This window comes from Echiichthys vipera, assembly GCF_963691815.1.
Source record: "Echiichthys vipera genome assembly, chromosome: 5".
Classification (NCBI taxonomy): domain Eukaryota; kingdom Metazoa; phylum Chordata; class Actinopteri; order Perciformes; family Trachinidae; genus Echiichthys; species Echiichthys vipera.
Window position 1 is genome coordinate 26,674,637 of NC_139830.1, and position 15,058 is coordinate 26,689,694.

Genomic DNA, 15,058 nt, shown 5'->3' on the forward strand with positions numbered 1-15,058 from the left:
GCAGAGGTTTGGTGTTATTTGGAGCAGTATTAGTGGTTTAAAAAGCCGTTTTAATGCGTTCAACGCGTCGCCCCAAGCTTATCTGTGTTAGCCGTGGCAATCTTTTAGTGACTCTCCGGAAAATCTACTTTAATAGTTCATACACAAAATAAAATTGTCTCGATGGCTTATTTGATGACCAAATTTGCCTAATAAGATCCTGGGATGATTTTACAATGGGATTTCACTTTAAGGCGATGAAGGAAACATTGACCAATAAGGATCAAAACTCTACCAACCCCCAAAAGCTGTTACGTTTTGTGCCGCTACTTGAATATGCAATTATTTTCATTGCTGATTAATCTGTCGATTATTTCCTCAAACAATTGATTAGTTGTTGTTGCTGAAAAGGGGAGATCAGTGTTTCCCAAAGGCCAAGATGATGTTTTAAAATGTATTATTATCAAAGACATTCAGTTCACTGTCAGAGGGCAGAAGATAAACTAGGAAATAGTCACATTTAAGATGCTTTAATCAGATAATTTAAACTTTCAAAAAAAATACTTAAAACTATTAATCTATTATTTAAATAATTGGTGATATATTTAATTGTTGACAAGTAATCGATTAATCTTTGCAGGTCTAGAAACATTTCTAGTAGTCACTCCCTTCGCCGTGATGTGAGTACACACCTTTCTTTTAAAGTAAATGTCAGCATTTCAGCAGCAAGTGGCATTCCTATGAAGTGGGAGCAAGTCCTCTTACGGTAGATATCGCAGTTTGTCTTCACTCTTGACTGGGCTAATGCACTTTCCCATTAACACATGACTGCACAGCTGGACTCAGTTACACAATCCTTCCAGCAGGGTCTCTGGTCACTCAAAGGGAGTTTTCAGAATATTTAGAAGCTGGTCCTTTTAGATCATTCACCTCATTCCTTTAGCCAAAGCAGGTTAGGAAGCAAGAATTGTTTCCAATCTGCATCTTCATTTTTTGTGCTTTCATTTTGTTGATTGGGTATTGCTTGCAAACCAGGAATACTGAATTACCATTAAAGTTTGTATACCTTCTATAGGCTACTTGTTGTAAGACTATGTTAAACAGTTTGAATGTACTACCTGAACAGAATTTTGCAGATTGAAATGTAGAAATGTTGTACAGTATGACAGCAGGCTAATTGTTGAGGTGCTGGCAAATTTCAAAGTCAAAGAAGAATTATTTTTCCTTCAGTACCTGCGTTTGTTATGTCATTTAGATACACTTGTATTACAGTGAATCCAACATGGGAAGTGAAGCAAACAGTTGGAAACCATTTGATCAATAGGGTCTTTGTTGCTCAGTTTGGACTCAGTTACAGTGCAGCTTACGTCCCCTTGGAGAAGGAGACTTTTATCTCCGACTCAGTTTCACTCTTGCAAATGGAGGACAGGCTACAATGGAAGGGAAGCATTAGGTACTCCTCTGAAACAAGCCACCCATTGTTTCTTTCCTGCATTTACATTGAAATCTAATACCTAATTGGGTGTGCACAGGTACGAGGCTTATTGGACAGACACTGCTGAACTCTACAGCTGGCATCTGTCCGTTTCTGCATACCAAAGAACCTATGCAGGTAAAGTTGTTCACTTAATAAGCATCGATTTCTGAGTCTTTCACACAAAAGACTCAAACTGTATCTCCACTATGAAGATGGCTTGAAAATGAGTAAATTCTTAAAATAATACAAAAGTTTAGTTTTATTTATTCATACTCTTGCTTTAATCAGAAACACTATGCAAAGACATTGTGTGTATTTAAGATCAAACACCCTCTGAATGTTTCTTAGAAGAATGCCAAAACCTAGGTGTAAAATGTATTGGAAATCAAATATAAACACCGCTATAAGATGCCCACAACTACAGCAAAAACGTTTATAACAAAAATGCAACATGAAACATGCAGCAGTGATTCACCCATGCCACCAAACATCCACCTACTGAACACAAAATGCAAATACACCTTCATCTGCGCCCACATGTTCATACATAGTCTCTTCTGGGGTATCCATTGGCAGACATAATCTTGACAGCTGAATAGTCCACCCGGGGAGGCATGGAGCCACCACCACCCAGTGCTGTAGCTGCTATGGGTGGGCAGGAGCAACAGAGCAGGGCTCCCCCTAGAATGAGGAGGCAGGAGGAAGCCCAGCCAAAGTACAGAGCATTACCAAACTCCCTCTTCCCTGTCTCCTCCAGCAGTGGGTCGTAGAATCCCAGGACGATAGCGTGCGCTGTCCAGGACACAGCCACCAGCAGCAGCAGTCCAGCCACCAAAAAGGTTACTCCAGCGGCCACCACAAGCCGTGGTTTACTTTTCACGTCCCGGCTACAGTTGGTGCACTTGGCACCAGCCACTGACAGACCGATTCCCACAATGCACAGTACCATGGAGACAATGACCAAGGCACGAGCTGCCTGCAAGTCCATTGGCAGCCCCAGCATGGAGTCGTGCACCTTGCAGTGCATCTGACCTGTGCTCTGCACTGAACAGTTCATCCACAACCCTTCCCAGATCACCTGGGAGATGACAATGTTCTGACCGATGTAGGCAGCTACACGCCACATGGGCAGGCCGCAGGCCACCATCACCCCCAGCCAGCCGGCCACGGCCAGGATCATCCCAAGGATCTCCAAGCCTGCAGAGTACATGGTTGGATATGGGGATGACGGAGCAGAACAAGACTCTCTTCCAGGGCTCTGTAGGAAAGAAGGCCCTCTGTGTCCGCAGGCTCAATCCTCCTGAGATGAGGGCGATATCGGATCCCGTTGGCTCAACGTCCTGCATAAGACTTTTAGCGAGAGAGAAAGAGAGAGGGAGAAACAGATTCTACCTTCTTTATACAGCTTAGATGACTGAAGGTGGAGTCAGCTTAAGGTGGCATCGTGTTTACCTTCAAACTACACGTGGAAATGGGAAGACTTCGTTTTTTTTTTTTTTAACTAGAATTGGTGTCCCATGGGTAACCATGTTTATGTTTCTGAAACTTGAAGTACTAGTAGAGTCTTTGACACCAGTAAACACATTACAACACATAACACATATGGATTCCGAATGGTAGTGTTGTCTTGGACCACATTTACAAAGGAAATGCTTACAGCAATCATTAAGTCAGTTCTGATTATACTTAATGTAGAGGTGATTATGCTAGCGTTCCTTTGTCTTTTACATATGAGAGTATGTATCTGAGTATGTGGCATGTGACAGCCTTGAAGAAAATAGCTGAATCACCATCTGAATGAGATCTCTGTGCAAGAAAAAAGAGCAACAATGACAGGCCTTGTTTTTTGCTGGTCAGCTACATAATCCCTCCTGGGAGAAAAAAGTCGTGGAGTTTGGGTTAACAGCCCTCGTTGTCAGTGGGTATGTTTGAGGTGTTTTCCCTTAAAACGGAGGATATATGATATGATATTATAAAAGCAGGATGTAAGAATCCCTTTAGCCCTACAACAATGATAAGAGACAGAATGTAAAAAACGGTTAGTTAAAAATGACGGTTATATCTGAAGTCGTAAATGCTCAACTGAAAACTCTAAACAAAAAGAAAAGGTAAAATGAGGTGAAAAAGGCTCATAAATACCAAGCTGTCTCAATAAAAGTGAGCGATATGTCTTTTTTTTTTAGCCTACACAAAATAATCCCAGCTGGTCTGTCTTTATGAGTCAACATCACACTTTGGCATGCTGAACACTAAATGAAACTAAGAATACCCCAACAGGTGGGACTGTCTTCGAAGACATCTAGAATATCTTGTTTGACAGACAACAGAGCCGTTGAGATTGTCTGACAGATGAGCTCTGTGTCATTACAGGCTTTCCTCTAATTAACAGAGGTCACCTGGGGTCAGTGGTCAGGATGAGTATCTCTGTTATCTTGTGGTTAACCTCCTCCACAGACACACATATACACACACACTCACCCTCCTATCCTCCCACACAAACATGGACACACACTTGATAGGAATCTTAGCATCTGGACCATTTTACTGGCAAAGTCAACTTTTTCACGATCCAAAAATGTGGCTTTTTTAAAAAAACTTTAGCCTCAGTGACTGTCTCATTTTTTGTAATCCAATTTAAAGCCCATTTAGTTCGTAAAACACGTGCCAAAGATAGCTGAATATAAAAGTCACACTTGTTCACATATGTTCAGTACATATAGTAAGAATATATCCAGAATATTTCCTTTATTAACAATCACATCAGGTATAACCAAAAGCAAAAATGGCCAAAAAACAAAAACTAGTTCTGAAAATGGTTTGTATTTATTATAAAAAGTTACATTCTAAGGTGCACTTTGGGATAGATTTTTGGAGACTTAATACAATAATTTTCAAAGACTGTAACTGTCTATATGCATTATATTGAAAACGTATGTTTTTACAGGCAGGGGGAGCCACTAGTGCCTTGTGTCTGTACTCTGTCTGTTTTTTCAGAAAACACCCTTCATAAGGATTTTGTCTGTTAAGTAATAATAACAGTAATAATATATCATCATGTGTGCATGTCTGATATCAATCTTTACTGTTTACACACAAAAAGATAAGTTGCCTGAGTCAGTAATCAATTAATTTATCTTTTAGGTTTGGTTTCTTTTAAAAAGGTTTTTATCTTATATTGCTGGAATATCAAATCATTTTATAATTTGTTGGTTTTAACTGTTGCTTTTCAAGTACTTTGTAACTTTGGTTTTGAAAATGTTTGCATAAATAAAGATTAATATTATTAAATTATAAAACCATTGGCGGTTAAGGGGATACTTTAAAAGGCGTGATTTTCAAAGGAGTTTCACAAAAGACAGCCAGTTGTTCTGATGCCTTTCCAAATTGTATTTTTCCATCAACTATTTCTTGTGGTCAACACACAAGGTGCTAAAAAAGTTTTCTTTCTCTGGGTTTGATTTGCAGCTGGCAGCTGTACTGTACAGCTATCTCTGTGAGTGTTCAGGATTATGGAGTTCCTTCTTCCAAGAAAGAAAAATAAAACATATTTTGTGTCTTGGAATCTCTTACAGCCAATGTTCAGAACTCAGTGAAACTATGGATTACCAGAGAAAGACAGATAAAACCAGATACAGCTTGATTCATAACAGAAGATATGATTGCCTAAACCGTAGGCTTAGTGTGTTTTTTAACCTTTATGCAGAAGCGGTTTTGTAAGCATGCATTTTCACACCTGGGTGACAAGTTTTGCACAATGTATCCGAATAGGCTCCGTAAGAAATACACAACATGTAAACCAATCTACACAATACCATAACGGGCACTAAACTGTTAAAATACACAAATCCTCTTCCTGAAACCTGTTATACAAATGAAGCGTGATGTGCATGCCAAAAGGTGCACCACTTGAAACTGTTAACACAGATTAAGCCTGAGGCAAGACGTTTGGGTGTTGCTGTGGACAATCGATCACTTTAGTTTCAAAAACACAACGATAACATTACACTCGCACCGCCTTTTTTCTAAAGGTCGACCAATATCTTACTCAATCTGACACAAAGAGACTCATTCCCATTTTGGTTTGGTCATCTCTGGACTTTTGCACTCCTCTTTTCACTTGATTTTTCCAAGAAGTCTGGCAACACTCACCGCACTATTGCGAAATACAGATGTAAAACACATATTACACTTGTACTACATTGTTGCATTGGGTGCAGTGGCTGTAAGATTTGGCTTTTAAATCTTATTAAAATGATTCAACTTTTTTGATTTGTACATGAAGACCCATGTCAGGATCCCTGTCCTGTCAGGCCTTTCCCTCTTCCTTTTGTGCTTGGTTTGTCTCCCTCTGTCTGTTTTTCCCTGCATGTGTCTTTCCCCTCTGTTTGTGTGTCTAGAGCTGGTAGCCTTGGTTCCGCCCAGCTGATCAACTAATCAACGTCTGCAGCATAAATAGCCAGATGTGGGACACATTCGGCGCCAGACCGTTTTCCTCATTTACGTGGTAACTAGTCCCGTTGGTTGGCTTCCTTTTTTTTCGTATGACCACATTCTCGTTCCGCGTTGATTTGTTTGCTAATTGTTGTTTCTTTGTTCCTTTTCGTTATAGTTTCCGGAGATCCCGTTCCCTCATCTGCATTCCTGACTGTTCGTCTGTTAGCCGTTCCTGCCTACCCTCGACTGTCTCGTCCCTTTTTGTTTTGTACCTTTTCCCCTGTTTTTGGATACCCTTGTTTTCTTCGTTTATCAAATATTTGTTAAACCGTACTCCATTTCCTTGTCTGCATTTGGGTCCAGTTCCTCTGTGTTATTCCCTGTACCGTTCATGTCAACCCTGTTCTTATATGAAGCACTAGATTTACCTACAGTAAAATGTATGTGGAGGCTGATTATTTTTTCTCTACCAAAAGACAGATCTGCTGCTCTTTACTGCATGTTTCTCTCTCTCTCTCTCTCTCTCTCTCTCTCGCTCTCTCTCTCTCTCCCTCTCTCGCCCCATTTCCTGTCTGTACTGCACAATAAAAAAGGCTTGAAAACTGCCAAAAAAATTATCTTTAAAAAATAAAGTCAGGGACAGCATGTTCAATTGTTACATCAACTTCCCTTAGTGCAACTTTGTATACCTTTCTTGTGATGCTTTATGTAAAGCAGAGACTTTTGATTCAAGTAAATCACATGAGACTGATATTTATACAAAAATGTATCTACAGAGTCATGCATGCCCATTTTATCATCTTACAGTATGTGTTGTTTTTCATAGATCTATGCAGTAGATCTCTGTGTTAGAGCCATTATTTTTGTTTGTTATTATGTTTGATGTATCGCTTAAATAAGCAGGACTAATTTGGCTTGGTTACTTGAGTTACTTGTTTGCTTAATTTGTTTCTATTTTTTGAAAACACAATTTGCTTTGATGGGCTTGGGCTGCCGTAGTTGGTCTGATGGACGCACCTGTGTGTACTAAGGAGTGAAATCACAGGTGAATGAGTCAGACGGGAAGCAGCACAGTTTTTTGACCGCTCAGTGATCGCTTTGTATGATAGTTGTTTTTGTTTACCTTATATTCTGACTTTTGTTTACTGATGCTGAAATAAAGACCGCAAAGTTGACGGGAGATCTCGGCTTAAATCTTTTGTTTCCTGGAATCGAAGTTGACGAGCGTGTCGGATAGCCACATTCCCGAAGGAACATGATTAGTTTTGGTTGCCACAAAATAAATCATAACACTGAATAACAGGCCATTCTGAGCTCCTTTTATCTACACCAAACGTCCATTATTTAGGAGTTCAGCATTTTTTTCTGCAGGTGCAACTACTTGATTAGACATAACCTGGACATGTACAGGCCACCACTTGCAGAGCACCTTGCAAAACATTCACCTGTCATGGGAACGGGAACGAGTCTGACCGGTTTCCATGAGGCACTGGTGTCTGTCTATGTCTATGATAGGTTGATGTTTCCTTCACTGCTATTTGATTATTATATATGACCAAATCTGTGTACATCCAAATGCAAATTCTTAAAGCCCAGTAGTGATGGATGATGAAAACAACGTGTATAAGGAAGTTACATAATTAATAAACAGGAATATAAGGGAAGCAGAAGTTCCTGTGTTTTTGTTAAAAGCCAGTTGTCCTAATCCCTTTCCCAAACAGTGAATACAAATGAGGAACTAAAGGTTTCCTCAGGCCAAAATGCAAACCCCCAGTCACTCCCTATTTCACAATATAATAGCTTACTTGCATGGCAGCTTGGGCTGGGACAATATACCTTTATATACCTCCCAATTCAATATGTACTGTGATTTTTAAGTATCGCAGTTCTACAAGTATTGTGGTTCGATGTTACGATTTATTTGGGGGGGTTTTTGTCTACTTTTTTAACACTGGACTAGACCATGGGGCAAAGTTAAATCATACACTTTGACGGATATTTATGATAGAATCTCCAAATAAACAGAGTAAATGTATTGTATTTAGGAATTAAGCTATCCCAAGGTACAAATATGGAACATCCCCTCCGGAATATTTCTAAATTGATTCAGTGAAAATGCTTGAATTGTGTCTGTACTTATAGATTGCCCTGTGTCAGCGCGCTCTCCATGACATAGTTTACAGCTCTAGTGTCTAGTTGTGCTTATAATGTCAATTAATGTCAATGTTTCTATACTTTAATATAGTATGTGTAGCGTTTACCACACCCTGGATTTAAAATGTGAGGGTGCAGGTGCCTCCATGGATGTATCGCAGACCACCCGATATTTTCTTCTTTATGGCTTTGGCTTTTTTTGGTAGAAGTTGATTTGACATCTCGTCACCCGTAGACTACAAGAAAAGAATAGAATACAAGAATACTACCTCCAAACTCAAATGAACCAATTGAATCGATTCAGGTATTAAAGAATCGATTTTATAAATCGATCATATTGAATTGCGATACTTAAGTATATCGATTTTTCTCCCCTTACCCCTAGTAGCTAATTGTGTGGCTTATATTACATTTACACATTTAATTTAGGTGCACATCAGATGGGATGTGCAGCCGAATGAGTCCTACGTGACCAACATAACGAAAAAGAAATTGTAAGGCTCTGAGCCAACACTATAGATTGAACACAATAGAACAAATCCTGAAAACATAGTGTTCAATATGTATACTGTACACTATTGATGCCATTTTCACTGATCTTCTCCCTTTCATCACTTCAGCAGTCTCCTGAACACTCCTGTTTGTGTCATGTGATAATGTGTTATGCCTGAACATGCATGACTCACTGAAGATCCCACAAGCATACTGACTGTTCTTAAATTACCCCCTGAAACTGTGACTGTACCTGGACAATGGCCTTAGGGCTCACTGTGATGACATCACATGCCAAATACAGACATGATCCGCCCACACAGATACACACACATACTTCCCGCTCAGACACATGAAACTCGTAGCCCCCCCCAAAAAAAAAAAAAAAATAAATAAATTAAAAAAATAAAAACAAACAATGTAACTAAGGACAATTCTCATTCCATCACAGCGGAGCCTGTTCTTTCAGAGCCTCCATCTTGTCACATTCATGGTCACTATGCATGTTTTTTTTTTTTACTCTTTTGTCTCCCCCCTATATGTGACCCTCTTAAATCCACATACACATGTTCCTATTACACTCTGTCCTTACTACAAGCCTGACTCAGAAGTTTCCCATTACAGTGAACGCAGCATAACCGGCATTGGGATCTAGCTCAGCAGACCAGACGTTGTCAGCAGCGTCTCTAACATGTTGGCTTATTTACATCTAGGGCAGGAATGTCGCCACAGACACTCATATTGGAATACTCAGCAAAGAGGCAACACATGATTTCATTAGTGGGTCATACTTTCGATCCCCATTGTTTTAACTCACTCTTTGATTGATAGGAACTTAAAAGGCCTTTAACTGGATGAAAATCTTACGTACAACTTTTAGGCAGGGACAGTGTACAATAAATGCATTGTACCAGATATAGCACTACGCTAATTTCCATTTGTTGTCCCTGGGCATGCATATCATGCATATACAAGATCCCCTCATCACTAAGAAAGTGGTACACTTTAGTAACTTGAAAAAGTTTACAAAAGCAAGCACAACTAGACAATAAATACTAGGTGCTGGAGATGGAGAAATAGAGTCAGTTTAGTAACTTACACCTAAAATACTGTACTGCCACATTCCAGCATGTAATATCACCTCAGAATATTCATATTTACACCTTGTGATGTACACAACATGATCTTAAATGTATCATATATAATAACAAATGTTCTTTTGTGGCTGATCAATAGTGGGTTTATGATATTTTTCCTATCAATATAAGATCTCATATATAGTGAGCGACGGGGAAGAGATTTGTCAGGATCACCACAGCCGGCCTGGTGTTGCTGGCTTTTACTATCACCACCACCTTGAAACAAGAGGCCTTGCAAGGCAGTCATCCTCACAGTAATGTGCTCAATGCCAACAACATCAGCATCACCCCCATCACCTGAATATTAAGTATTTGCCAGGTGTTTACATATCTGTCTGTCTTCTGTCAGATTTTGTCACTGCAATAGTGTCAAACCGTGCAGGATACAGTCAGGAAACTACAGGTTTGCTTAAAAACGAAGGTTGAGTTGAAAGATGGGTGTGGTCCAAGCAAGGGCGCCAGAAATATTGGGGGGTGGGGGAAGGGGGGCTGTATGGAAGGGGCCATTGACCACTTTACACCCCCGGCCTGATATGACTCCATGGCTGGTTTGATTACATCCTAAGGTGGTCTCTAGTATTATGTTAATTCAGCAACAAAAAAAGGCATCCTTACTTTCAACCATTTGACTACTGTATGACTCAAATCAGCAGTGTTGAGCTTTTACACAAAGATTAGCGGAACGGTTAACATCCACAACCACCCCAATAAACTGGTGTCTTTTTGTTCTGTCACTCTCACAAGCACAAAGATACAAAAAAGACACAAAGATACCTGTTTCAACTTCTAGATAATAGACTATTCAGTCAATTCCAAACAACTTAATACAAGATAATATCCAGTGGTGGATGTCCATCCTTCTGTTTATGGCAAATCTGCTTTATAACCTTGAATCTGAAGTCCTACCATGTAGTTTCCAACCCTGAACATTCAAAATGACTGTAGTGTTTACAAATGTATAAACATATAATTAATTCATATTTTTGGTTAACTTTTTTTAAAATTAAACCTAGGTACACTTGATACACGAAAAAAAACTAACACCCTTCCCTACACTGCCTTTAACTTTGCATTGATGCATAATAACCCAGCTAGTTTAACTGAAGGGTTGGACGCCTGAGTGTCAGTCAGCCGTTATTGTGAAGCCTGGGCTTGTCTTGAACTACTTGCTTACACTTGTCACTTCAACTCCCTCTGGCATTTTCTCACGGCTGCTGAGTCTTTGACCCGTTGCTACAACGTTTTAAATGTGCTCTTTTGCAAAGTTTCTCGATGAGGACACCTAACCTTTTCATTACTGTTTTAACTAAATGATCATCTGAACACTAAAATGTTGACGTTATTCACAGCCTGTACTTGAAAAAAACAAAGTTTTACAGTACATGTATCAGGACTTTATTTTACGTTCAGTCTGATTGAAAAGATTTAATTGTGGCCTAATAGATTATTCAGTGTACTGCATGTGTAGGAGTTCCTTGTTTACTCTGAGAATCGTTCAAAAACATGAGTAGTGTGATTGTGGCCTCTCTGAGGACTAAGAGAGAGGGCCTCCTGGGCATTAGGACTAATCTCACCCTGAAACCATCTCTCCTCAGATTCTTAATTGTGGAAATTCCTACCTACCTCCTTGTGTGTGGAACCCAATCTCCATAGCCAGGCAGGAGCAGCTTTAATGATCCTACCTTGGATAAAATAGAGGCATTATAGTCCTAACGGCAGTTTTGGCCCTTAAACACTGCCTCTATTCATTTCTGAAACAATCTGATTCCCTCTCTGCCTCTCTTTGCCCCTCTTACTATTCCCTCTTTTTACGACAGTGTGTCAACAGGAATCACTTGGCATAGTGTTCGCCATTTTCCCTGCATCTCCCTCCTGATATCTTTTCACCACTGTGGAAAACTGTCGATACATCAAGTGGCACCCCTGGACTGCAGAGAGCACATTTGTCTCCCAAGACAAGCTACAGGAGTCGGCTACAACCCTTCAGCCTTTAAGGACTGACATCACTGCAAGGTCAGCTTTGGTTTCTCTTTTTTCACCTACTGACTTTACATGTTTTCTGTTCATGCACGCTCATATGAAGTACTTGTTTGTGATTGGACAAATCAGGTTCATGAAGTTTATTGTCATTGTGCAAATTGCAATTGCGGTCTATTTAAATTCTGCATTGTGTTTTCACACTGACAAAGACAAAGGCAAAAATATTACAAATAACAAAATAATATAAAGTTAAGCATAACATGTAGACTTGTATTACAAGAATAAGATAATATAAAGTACAGAATATAAACAGTCAAGTTCAAAATATAAGCAAAGTGAGGTATAACAGTAACAGTGAAAAGTGTTGGCGTGTTGAGTGACGTGGTAATATTGCACATAATCAGTTTCTGGAGGGACCAGAAAGTAACTATTGCAAATGTCCTATGATAGCAGCAAACTCAGTCACTGAAATTGTTATTTTTCCTTTTCCTTTTTTTAAAGACATCAACATAATGCTTTTGTTTTCCACTCAATAGTAATTTCATGGGCGTGTCCTTCAGCTGTGCTAAAAATGCTATTCTGTTACACTAATGTGTGAGAAGCCTGTTTAAATTAGTGTAATTAGCACAGGATGTAATATGTACTCGATTGTTAGATTTTTAAACACTGGATAGTACTTGGTAGTGCCCTATTCACTGTTACTGATTAATAGTTTATCAAAGATATTTAGTTATTTATTAAGCACAAAATAACATTTTTACCAAAACGCTGTTTCATGTTTGTTTGTGACAGCAGCTATCATGATTTTTTTAATAGCTGCAGTATAGGTCAGGGATTTCGCTTCAACTATAGTCTGAGTCTTATTGATTACTTTGTACTAAGTATTTAACTCTAAGATTAGAAAATAGTGAAGTAGAAGGGGGAGAATAATATGCACTTACATTCATACATACTGTAAATGTTTAGTCTATACTCTGTATATGATGTCTGTAAGTGTGTGTTTGACCTTTGTCTCAAAGAAAATGGAAAATAGAAATGTCAGGTCTACCTTCACTTAAGTGAGTGTGCTCGCATCAGAGGGTGGAAAGCACACCTTCACTCCTTTACAAACAAAGAGTCAATCTTTGATGAAAACCCAGAACTCTTTACTGCAGCTCTAATTTTATTTCCAAATGTCATATTATGTGTCCCTTTACAGCCTGAAAGGAACACATTTAGCTCTAGGAAACATTTTAAGAACTACATGGGTGAACTCAAAAATCTCTAAACAAAGCTGCTCTTTGAGAAAAAATACATTTTGTATACTCATAACTTTCAATTGACAATCTATTTTCAGTCAGTTACCACATCACATAACAGAAAACGGGACCAAAAAAACCGACATAATGACACTTTGAGGGCGTGGCTGATGCTTTTTTTTTTGAAAGACTGCTTAACTGACTCACAGTGGGGCTATTCCACCTGCAATGATTACCTGACATGAGACAAAAACTGACATGATGACACATGCCCACGGCTGGAGGTGGGGGTAGTCATCACGTCACTGCTCCCTGTGACAAGGTCTTTGTGTCAAGCCCCTCCCGAGTTAAGTGTATAAAAGACCCGCGCTAACCTTACCTAAACATTTACTCTTGGGGATCTCTCAAGCAAGACTTAACTGACTTCCAGAGACAAACACTTTTGGAACTTTTTTTTTTGGACGACTGTGCAAGAAGCTTTCTGAGGAGACATGGTGTCGGCCGCCTTTCAGATGGTGGGCACTGCCCTGTGCATTATCGGCTGGATTGGGACTATCGTTGTCTGCGCCCTTCCACAGTGGAAAGTGACAGCCTTCATCGGCCAGAACATTGTCACGGCTCAAACCACCTGGGAGGGCATTTGGATGACCTGTGTGGTCCAGAGCACAGGCCAGATGCAGTGCAAGGTTTATGACTCGATGCTGAACCTTTCCTCAGACCTCCAGGCTGCCCGCGCCCTTGTCATCATCTCTATCCTGCTCGGCGTCTTTGGCATCCTCCTCGCCATTGCAGGGGGCAAATGCACCAATTGTGTGGAGGATGAGGGCTCCAAAGCCAAAATCGGCATCGCATCTGGGGTGATCTTCATCCTCGCTGGTGTTTTGTGCCTCATCCCCGTTTGCTGGACGGCAAACACCATCATACAGGACTTCTACAACCCACTGTTGGTGGGCTCTCAGAAGAGGGAGCTTGGAGCTGCACTCTTCATCGGCTGGGGGGCCTCAGGCATCCTCATCCTGGGTGGTGCACTCCTCTGTGCCAACTGCCCTCCCAAGGATAACTACTCTGCCAAATACTCTGCTGCCCGTTCAGACGGACCCAAGGACTACGTCTGAGGAGTTAAGACAACTGACAAGGCCAGGGGAGTGAAATAAAGACTTGAGTCGAATGCTTTGTGGTCCTTGAAACTGATTCATGTTGCTACAATAAGTATGATTTGAACTTCACAGTGATTTTATTGTGCTCACAGCTCAGTTTGATAATGTCATGTTGATGTACTGCTCATGAGATGTGCACCACACCCAAACAATGTGGATTGAGAACAATGCTTTATCAGTGTGAGTGAAAAAATACATGTATGAGCATTGTATATTGGAACGTTTAACATGTTCATTTGTTTTTTTGATTATTTTGTTTAAATGCTACTTTGTTTTCATCCATTTTTGCCATTTTACATATCATTTTATTGCAAATGTGTATTATATGTGACTGTGTCTGAAACTGTAAATAAAGATGTTTTTTATCAGCACTGAATTATCACGCTTTCTTTGGTTCTTTTAGATTTAGAAAAACAATACAATTCATGTCAAGCCAAAATTGAGATTTCAGAAAGAAGCCATGAGGTGGGACCCAGCAATACATTACTCAGATATTTTAGCTGATTAATAGTTTTAAACAGAATCAGACTCATGACTCACTCATTTTAAACAATGATACATAATTTGTAAAATTATACAAAATTCTACATATTGTCAAGTTGTCCCAATAAAAAAAAAAAACGTATATAGTGTAAAATATTCCTAATCCATTTACCATGAAAGTGCTTTTTTGAAAAAGGAAAAAAAGGTTCTGGAGTGCACATGTACAAAAGTAGTATGAAAACTATTGAACGTAATTAAGACATGATATAAATAACTACTGTATAATAAAACAATCAATGGAGAAAGAAACAAAATATCCATCATACATTAGACTTTTCCTCAGAGATTATGAGGTTGATGTTGATTTTCTTTGTATACAGGAAACATTTCTGTGTCTTTACCTGTCCAACACTGCCCTTCACTGTAAACACAATAACACATCCTGTTTATTCTTGTTCAGACCTGAAACTTGAATCCATAATACAGTAGTTGTATTGAGTTTTCCAAATTAACAATTTGCATTTA

General features: G+C 39.5%; 2 protein-coding genes across 2 annotated transcripts; one reads left to right on the top strand and one right to left on the bottom strand.

Moving 5' to 3' along the window:
• Positions 1–1,997: 1,997 nt before the first annotated feature.
• Positions 1,998–2,666, bottom strand: LOC310947048 (claudin-9; the record flags this gene model as incomplete). The annotated part of the gene is made up of 1 exon (XM_083913683.1): positions 1,998–2,666. One exon carries the CDS (start codon positions 2,664–2,666, stop codon positions 1,998–2,000), a length of 669 nt encoding a protein of 222 aa, XP_083769809.1.
• A 10,607-nt stretch (positions 2,667–13,273) lies between these two features.
• cldna (claudin a) lies at positions 13,274–14,421 on the top strand. The gene has a single exon (XM_083913630.1). The coding sequence runs from the start codon at positions 13,385–13,387 to the stop codon at positions 14,006–14,008; it is 624 nt and encodes a 207-aa protein (XP_083769756.1). The 5' UTR covers positions 13,274–13,384; the 3' UTR covers positions 14,009–14,421.
• Positions 14,422–15,058: the final 637 nt, after the last annotated feature.